The sequence below is a fragment of the Vairimorpha necatrix genome, chromosome 8 (assembly GCF_036630325.1).
Source record: "Vairimorpha necatrix chromosome 8, complete sequence".
NCBI classification, from domain to species: Eukaryota; Fungi; Microsporidia; family Nosematidae; genus Vairimorpha; species Vairimorpha necatrix.
Window position 1 is genome coordinate 952,458 of NC_088823.1, and position 9,946 is coordinate 962,403.

Below are 9,946 nucleotides of genomic sequence, written 5' to 3' on the forward strand. Positions count from 1 at the left end.
ATCGATTAAATCGTCTTATTTCTCCCAAATCAATATCCTCTATAATTTAATTATATTCTCATTATAATTTAATGTCCATATTTTTTATATTTAACTTGATTTTGTATAAAACTTCTGCCCATATAAATACTAAAAACAATTTAATTATAACACCTCACCACCCCTTAAGAATTTTTGCGTTTTCACACTCCTTCGACACTAGAGACATTTCTTTTTTAGACTTTATCTGTCTAGACTATTTGTAAATGCTTCTTGATCTTATTAATGCTTTCAGATAAAAAATTCTTAAAATTTTTTACTGAAACTAGGAAAATTTAAAATGTAAAATAAGCTGCTGAAATATATAAATTCATAGTTCTTACAAATTGTTAAATACGAAATATTTTTTATTCTATTTATTTATAGTTTGTTAATAAAAAAATGTATATTAAAAAAAAACTTAAACAAGCTTTTTTGTTAATAGAATAAATTATGCTCAAAGAGGATAAATATAAAGAGATAAATTGTTTTGTAGTACAAAAACATAAAAAAAAACAATAAACTTAAAAGCTTATTCATAAATTTTTTTGTCTATATTGTGTTCAGAATATATACAGCACTACGCTTATTATACAATTTTAGTTCCACTTCTATTTTTATGGGTACTGTATTGAAATAACTTAAAAAACTATTTAGATTAAATATCAGATAGATAGCACATTTAGAAGACATTCATTTCATGTTATTACATAACGTGCTTGTTTTTTAATTTATAAGATTAAATAAGTAGGTATCCGTATTTTTCATAGAATCTTCGATTCTATTATTCAATAATATGTCTAGAAAATTTTAATAAATATAATCAAGGTAAAATGGATATAAAGAATGTTTTATCTACAATGTATTTAGCTTTGTTCTTAAAATTAATATAAATATAATGTAACGTTTAAAAAAAGATTTCTTGTTGGTCCAATATTTACACAGTTTAATAAAGTTATGTTTATATTGGGTTCTTTAATTTTAAGATTTTATAAGAGGTTTTTAGTTTTTTAGAGAAATTTATATGATATTATATATATTGCAGAATTTATTATACCTCATGCTTAATTTTATTATTGAAACTTATAAATACTTTATTTGGGTATAATATCTTACTTACTAATTACTTTTCACAATTTCTTCTGACAGTTCCCGGATTTCCTCCTGAAATCCACATATTGGGTCCAAAATATCCCTTCATATTAAGTTTCAAGTCTATGTCTAAATGGCATAGTTAAGCCTTTTAAAGTCATTTTAAGGACTCTTGTCTGCATATATACTTTTATTTTGGGTTCTAATCGGAGCTCTTTGATATGCGAGCGGTGGAAATTAGTTACTATTCCATCTAAAGTCATCACAAAAAGAATAAATTTCGCCTAAATTTATAGAAAGAAGGCAATGATTTCAAGCAAGTCTTATTTATGTTTTTTTTCCGGATCTAATGCATGAATGTTGTTAGTGCTTGTGATTTTAATTTAAAAACGATCACTTCTATCCTAAAATTGTCCACAATTAGTATATCAGGCTTGTTATACTTTATTTCGAAACTTGAATGTATCCTAGTGTCAACTTTTATCTCAACATACTCAATAGCTATACATTCCTAAACTGAGTGATTTCTAAATTTTTTAGCATGGCATAATTCATACGTCTTACTTGAAAACGATAAATATTATTTTTATGTCATTTATTAAACTATATCATATACATATGTTAAAGCCTGAGATATTTATAACATATATGCTCTGGACGCCTATAAACAAACAAAAAAAGCTTTCATAGTAGTAAAATCGTAAAAAAGAGATAATAATGTTTGAATTGTAAAACACGATTTATAATTAAATTGAATTAGGGATCTTAATAGAACTTAAAAGGTCTTGTATGTTATTTAAAATAAAAAATATCGTACATTTACAATCATTTCTTAAATTAAAAATATAAAATTTAAAACCTATCATCTTGGATATGATTGTGATGTATTTATAATTATTTATTTTGCAAAAATTTATTTTAAATATTTTTTATAACGAATATTTATGTTAGTATTTTTAAGATGTCTGTTAACAAACATAAAAATGTTCAAAAAATGTAACATACGGGAAATAATCGTAAAAAAAAATAGATTAATTTAACGATCATCAAATATTGCAAGTATTTAGTCTGTGCGAAATATTAAATAAATTATATATAGATTCGTATATTTTATTTCAAATCTTATTTGTTATTTTAACAACTTTGACAATAAGCAAAATTTTTACTTATCTACATGTTTAAATAGAACAATTTCATAATAATTAGATACATCAATGGAGATCTGGACCAGGTCGCTCAAGAAATAAATTAGATTTTTGTTTATCTTGATGTTTGAATTGTAATACACTAGAATACAAATTATGAAGTTATACCACGCTTATTAGCAAAAAAAAATAAAATAAAATGCGATTTAGTTGTAAGAAACTTTGAATTTAATAAAATGTATAACATAAAATTAAGGTGTACAATACCATTTGGCCTTTGAATGAAAAAAAAAATCAATTAAGTAAATAATATACTTGTTAAATCTTAAAATATAAAATAAAAATTTCATTAATTTGTAAAGTTTATCTATACAAATGGTAAATTTCATAACTATACTTAACTACAAATTACATAATTTTTGTCTACGAGATTAAAAAATCAAACGACTACTTATGAAAAATTCTCATTATATCATTTTATAGAAAAAAATTTTGGAATCAAAAATAACAAATAAAACCATAAATTTTTCAAATCAACAGCAAAGATGTCTAAATTTTTTTAAAAACAACAGATATAAAAGAGTACAAATTGCAGAAGAATAGTCCTATGTAGAGTACATCCAAATTTAGAAATAAAAATCAGTAATTAAAAGACCAAAGTGTTTTACAAAAGTCAGAAAGCTATAATGGAATACGAATTAATGATTAAATCCTCAGACTGCAAACCACAAAAACTTTTAAAAAAATAAAGTACAAAAAAATCCTTTCGAAAGAAAATGTTAGACTTTAAACAAAATTCCTATTTAAAATAACACAAAAGTTAATGAAAAAGGTGGTATTTTGATTCTGAAGGGATTATATAATTATACTATATATATACTTAATTAGAATTTTAGCGCTGGAAACTTTTTTAAAAAAGTAGTATGAAAAAATACTACCCACATTTAATTTTCCAAATATTTCGTATATGAAATAAGTAACTTAGTTTGGAACGATTTCGTTCTAATTATCAAGTTTATTCAAAGAACATGTTTTAAATGTATAATAATTATTTAAAAAAAAGATTTTTTAGTATATTACACTCAATTAAATACACTTGAGGTAACCAAAGGATTTAATTACAAGATAAAAAGAAAATTCGAATCTAAAATTGTTTTGTAAAGAAAAAGCAAATAAATAAAGTACGCTATCTAACAATGTATATTAAAACTTTTTTTTAAGCTATGCTTTACAAAATAAAAAACTTATGTTTATATAGTTTTCTAAACGTTTACAAAAAGAACGACAAGAAGAAATAAAATTTTTCACAGTGACAAAAAAGTCATATAAGATTCTATTTTGATCATAAAAATAAACCATAGCTGTTAAACATATATTAGTAATCGTATTTTGTAGAAATAAAGCCCCACAATGGCTAAACACGTTAGATTTATTTTGTTTTTTATTAATTTTCCTAATATAATATTTTCGTCGTTTGACACGATTACAATCACTTTATGCCGTTTGAAATAGCAACTAGAACTACTAATTTTTATGTGAATACGATACACATTAACTTGTTTTTTTTTAATTTAATAACACAGTAAAAAATGCATTTATAGTTGCCCAAAAAAAATAAGTCAAATAACATGCAATTTTCGTAATAAAGTATATTTATAAGTTAAAACTATATTACCTATATTTGAAGTGTTATTTGTTCCTTATGTCATTATATAATTGTAATTTTTTTTTAAATATTCATTATATAGAGTTCATTCGATAATTATCTTTACTGTATATTAAATGTATTGAACAGACACGTCTCGAGTTTATAAATATAAATAGATAATTAAAAAGTTTAAAATTAATCAAAAATCAAAGTTTTTGTAATTACGCGATTTTAAAGACTTTTTTGATATTTGCACGTCCACATTTTTGCTTCCACTTTCGAAAGTTAGGGTAAAAATAAAAAATTCTATATTTATATGAGGCAAAAAAACATAAAAAAAAATTCTTTCATCCAATAACCTTAAAATTTCAAATTTATACCATTTCAAATATAAATATAATATTAATAATCTTCCCGTGTGAGCTATCGCAAAATTATTAGAAAAACATACTGATATTATTTCCGTTTAAAATATAATTTTAAGGTTGGCCTTAAAATGGACGTATTGACTTTTGACATCAATCGTCTTACAACAAGTTCTAGTTTAATACCGGACATATAAAAGATCACAAAATTAATAAATTTTATATGTGTAAATTTTTATCCCATATATGTTTAAATACGTTGTATTGATAGCTTGCTCAAAACTTGGTCAAGATAAAAAATCTGTCTCGAGTAACAAGCTTAGGAACGCAATAGAAATTAGCGTAAACGAAAGTTTATTAATTCAACCTGGCACTTCGAATACTGTGATAAATAAAAATTCACAAGCCGGTCCTCATCAAAGTAGGTTATCTGAGTCTCCAGAGCCTTTGGTTTTAAGTCCAGAACCAGCCTACATAAACGAGATACTTAATTTTGTTGATCTTATGAGAACAAAATATCTTAATACCAAGACCTTAAATATTCTTGAAATCAGCCCAGAAGATATTGATAAGAGAATAATTTTTGATAATTTATTTATAATATGGCAAAATGAACAATATGAGGTGTCAAATATTAGAATGAAAAAATTTTCGGATCGAAACTTAAAAAAATATAGAAAATATTGTAAGATAATAAATATGTATAGTAATAATTTCAAAAAAATTAACAGGGTGTTTCTTTTTATTATAAAAAAGATAGTGGAAGCTTCTTCTATATCAGAAATGGTCAAAAATGCAATAATAGAAAATATAGATCTGATATCGAGTACAATGTCATATTTCGAAAAATTTAAGCCTGGAAAATTACGACATGATTTGAACTTTGATTCATTGAATCTAAAATATAAGTTATCTTTAAAAAGATTTCCCTATTTATTTGATTATTTTAATTTTGTGGAGAAATTTATTGTTTTATATGAATTGATTATTGACCATCATATATTAGTTTTTCATAACCAATGTATAATGAATCGGGTAGTATACGATATGTCAATAAATTTGACATATGTGTTTGAAAAACGACAGGTGTTTTTAGAGGCTACACAAAATATCTTAACATTGTTTCAAAGTCTCGAAATTGCAGATTAAATTTTGAATTGATTTTTTTTTTCTATTTTTTATATAGCATTTAATTTTTTTTTGCATCAAAATAAATTTTATTGGATATTAATAGAACGAAAGTGTTGTTATAAAACGTTAAAAATTTAATTTGGTTAGTCTCAACAAAAAAACCCGACATGAAAAAATGTCTAAACACATGGGTATTACATAGTGTATTTTTGAATTGTAAAAGCGCGGTACTAAAATCTTCCTTAATATTTGAATTATTTCAATCATTATAAAATAATCCAAGACATAATAATTAAGATATAGAACTTAAGTAAAATTTATAATAATCTTAACGTTAAACAAACTTTACATATAAATCGTGTATATTGGTAGTTTTTTATATGGTGCAAGTTCTTATAGCATCAAAAGCAGCTAACATAATCGGTTTAAATCTAAAAAAAAATGGAGAAAAAAAGAAATTTAAACAAACATGTTGACTTTTTCTTTCAAGATTTGAAAAGAGGTAAACCAAACCTTAGAACATTACGAATTACACGTACTTATAACTCTTAAAATTGCGCATAAGAAAGAAAGCTTTAAATTTATAGCGTTTTTGTACGTCTATACAATCGACAGTGCTTAAATAGAGATTAATTTAAACTTGTAAATCTTCCCAATCGCAATTTGCGAAAAAAAACTAAATTTTCCACTTATCAAATGTACAATGCCGTCATATGAAGAAATTTTGTTCAATATAGACAGATTGTGTGATAATATACATATTTAAGTTTCTTAGATGACCACAGAAAAAAATAACAGATAAATGTTTTTTATATAATAGTTAATGTATGAATTGAGACAAGGGAAAACAACGAGACCTTTTTGTAGACATACAATTAATTTTGATGCAAAAAAGACATTCAGTTTTCGTAAATAAAATCTTACACATTTTGTAAGTAAAAAAACACTTTCTATGAAGAAATTTATTGCGTTAAATTAAATTTAAGGTTGTTTTTAAAAAACTTTTATAAAGTTTTGACAAAAAACCATTATTGCCTTTCTTACATTTTACATTTACTATTTTAACTTTTTTTTTATGTATAAAATGAATTTTTATATCCCATATATGTTTCGTTATATATTTTTAATAATCGGTTCTGAACTCGGCCAAAATAAACGTATAGCAACAATTTACGAACATATTCTTCCAGATGGTTCCAATGTTAACATTAGTTATGTACATTTATGTCATGCATCAAATGCAATGGAAAATGAAAACGAAAATATATTCGCAAATCAAAGAGAGTATTCTGACTCATCGGGGCCTCAAGTTCTAAATTCCGAGCCTACTTATATAGATGATATCATAAACTTTGTTAAACTCATGAGAACAGTATACCTATATGATAATACATTCACCGTAAATGAAAATGTGGCAGAAAAATATGATAAGGCGGAAATATTCAATAATTTATTTACCGTGTGGGAAAGTGAATATCACGAGACTTCAGATAAAAAAATTGAAAAATTTTCAGAACAAAATAAAAAAAAATACAGAAGAAATGGTATAATAATTAGTAACTATAGTACTAATTTTAAAAAAATTAATAATTGGTTTTTACCCACAATTAAAATCGAGATTCAAAATTCTACAATACAAGCAGAATCTAAAAGGGCAATTATAGATAAGATTGATAATATTTCTCGTGTGATGTCTTATTTTGCTAAACTAAAACCTCTATATCTGAGGTATCAATATAATTGCAATCAAATAAAGCTAAAACATAAGTTATGTTTAGAAAGATTTTCTTATCTATTTGATTATTTTAATTTGTGCGAAAGATTTATCGAATTATATGAACTAATCATTGAGCAATATATAATAGTTCTTCCTCATCAATATAAAATGAACCGAACGTTATTTGAAATGTCAAAACATTTGAATTACGTTTTTAAAAAAAGACATTGTTTTTTAACGGCAACGCAAGAAATTTTATTATTGTTTCAAGACCATGAAGCTTCAAATTAAGGATTTTAGTATAGTTTCTACATATTTAACAATTAAAATAACATATGTAGTCTGTTTTGCATTAAAATTGATCTTTTTTCTCGTAAGTAAAAGTCATAGATTACTTCTCTAAAAAATTAAAATTAAACTTATTTTTATAAGTCAAATTTTTGATGTAAATTATATTTTGTATGTAAAAAATCGATTTATAATAAGAATTTCTTAATCGTCTTATTATCAACTCTCCACTAAATTTTAGCATCATATTTTTCTATAATTGTTATAGTTCTTCTTATATTTTTTATAATTATATAACACTATGAAAAAATGTTGATTTTATTTTTAAAGCAAAGGCTTTAGCTAGTCATCAGCATACAAAATTTTTTTAATTTTAAACCTCGTTTTTTCTTGTAGTCGAAATCGTTTAAGATACTTATATAAGTTTATTTTTCAATTAAATAAGAAATTTCATTTTATTTTACGAATTTAAGATTTCGTATACTATGTGCTAAGATAAAAATTTTTCTTGCAAAATTATCCTATGGGTATATTGGAATTGATTATATACTAAGGTGTCGCTTATATTGATGTATTTATATTAAAATTTTGAATTTTGAGTATTATTTTTGCTTTAAACTTTGTCGTTATAGTGACATTATCTAATATTAACCATTCCTTCAATAATTATTTTTCCTCTGTTCACTTACACCTCATAATAATTTTCTTTATCAACTTGCTCTTGTATCTTGTTCTTAAAATTTAGACTCTAAACTCCTCTCCTGCTCATTAAACTCGATGCATGCTTCTAAGAAAAGTCAATTATCAGTTTTCTGATTTATTTTATTTGTGATGCTTATTCCACACTCAGTCCTATGCCATCATATCATAAGCAATTTCCTTCAAAAATTATGTTAGGTCTAGTTACTATTAGAAAGAATACAAATCATGATATTTTCATCTTTTCTTATGTGCATCATTCCTAATTTTTATACCAATTTCTCTGATAATATTTCGCATTTTTTCTTGTCAAATAAAATAGTAGTCTTATTTTTTGATTAATGCTTTGTAAGCATTCTCATCCCACTCTTATTTCAACTTAGTAGATTCTATCATATAACGTACCGACGTTGACGTATATTCTGATTAATTTAAACCATATTAATACATAATAAGAAATAAATATATCTAATATCGTAGTGTCTTTTCAAATAAACACGAACATATTGGATTTCATTAAAAGCTGCTTAATCTAGAGTCTTTTGAATATTTGATGTCACAGTTAGTTGGTGGAACCAGTTAGTAGAGGGAACCCTAAAAAAATTTATAAAAAAAAGACCCCCCCCCCGTGGGAATCGAACTTGGGACTTCTCGAAGGAATACAATCACAATGAACGACTTTTTTGAGACGGTTCTAAATTTGTCCTAATAATATTATGGGGTATATTTCGAGTAATTTTATATAAATTTGGAGGGAAAAGAAATAAAAAAATAAAATAAACAACTTTTTTAAAAATTTATTCGTTATCAAGCAATCTTAGATCTCTAGTGTAAATTTATTCTATAATAAGCAATGGATCAGCCTCTTTAGATAATTTTACTTTATTAAATTGAAGTATATTTATTACAATATATACATCGACATTTAAATATTCGTATAGAGGAAGCCTTCTTGTTTTTTGTTATTGTCTAAATATGGTCTTATAAGAACCCTATCTCCCAATTTATATTCATAGAAGTCATTTCTCCACATACTTCTTTCAATCATTCTATTAGCAGCATTTTGAGTATTAAACCGTGCAGATTCGTGGTAAATTTCATTTAAAAAAAGATTTTCATTGTTTAAAGCATATAGTTCTTCGTAATTTACGACGTTATTTTCTTCAAAAACAAATTCTTCTTTTCGTTCTTCTTCCTCATTTTTAACTTCGTTGTTATTTGCAACCGAATCTATTATATCAGTGATTCTAGATTCTTGCATAATGTCTTTAATGGGCTTACCAAACATTAAACTGAATAGAGTTTGTTTAGTTGTTGAATGCCTTAAGTTGTTATATGCCCAAGTAACTTTTTGGCGTACTATGGACCATTGCCCTAAGATATTCTTCGACCTCAGAGTAGATGCAATCATCCATTTTATTGTTTGATTGCATCGTTCTATCTGTCCTTGTATCCAAGAACATCTAGCTCTTCCTCTTACATGTCTTATTTCATACTTTACACATAAATTCACGATATATTGATTAACAAATTCTCTACCGTTGTCGGTATGAAGTATAAAACAAGATCCAAACGTATTGAATAGTGTTTCAAAGGCATCACGCACACTAATGCCAGTTTTGTCACGCAATGGAACCGTCCAACAGAACTTGGTAAATGAATCCACTACGTTAAGTAACCATTTATATCCATCATTGAGTTCGTGATACAATCGAAGATTAATCAAATCAGCAATATACCTTTCTCTAGAATATTTTGAAATGATTGGTCTAATAACTGGTCTAGTTATTAGATTTCTTCTTGCTTGACAATATCACAACTTTTCAAAACTCTCAGTACTTCG

General features: G+C 24.9%; 2 protein-coding genes across 2 annotated transcripts; both read left to right on the forward strand.

Annotated features, from left to right (window-relative positions):
- Nucleotides 1-4,514: 4,514 nt before the first annotated feature.
- Nucleotides 4,515-5,417, forward strand: VNE69_08167 (uncharacterized protein; the record flags this gene model as incomplete). Its single annotated transcript, XM_065474485.1, has 1 exon — nucleotides 4,515-5,417. One exon carries the CDS (start codon nucleotides 4,515-4,517, stop codon nucleotides 5,415-5,417), a length of 903 nt encoding a protein of 300 aa, XP_065330557.1.
- A 1,087-nt stretch (nucleotides 5,418-6,504) lies between these two features.
- On the forward strand, nucleotides 6,505-7,407 carry VNE69_08168 (uncharacterized protein; the record flags this gene model as incomplete). Its single annotated transcript, XM_065474486.1, has 1 exon — nucleotides 6,505-7,407. One exon carries the CDS (start codon nucleotides 6,505-6,507, stop codon nucleotides 7,405-7,407), a length of 903 nt encoding a protein of 300 aa, XP_065330558.1.
- Nucleotides 7,408-9,946: the final 2,539 nt, after the last annotated feature.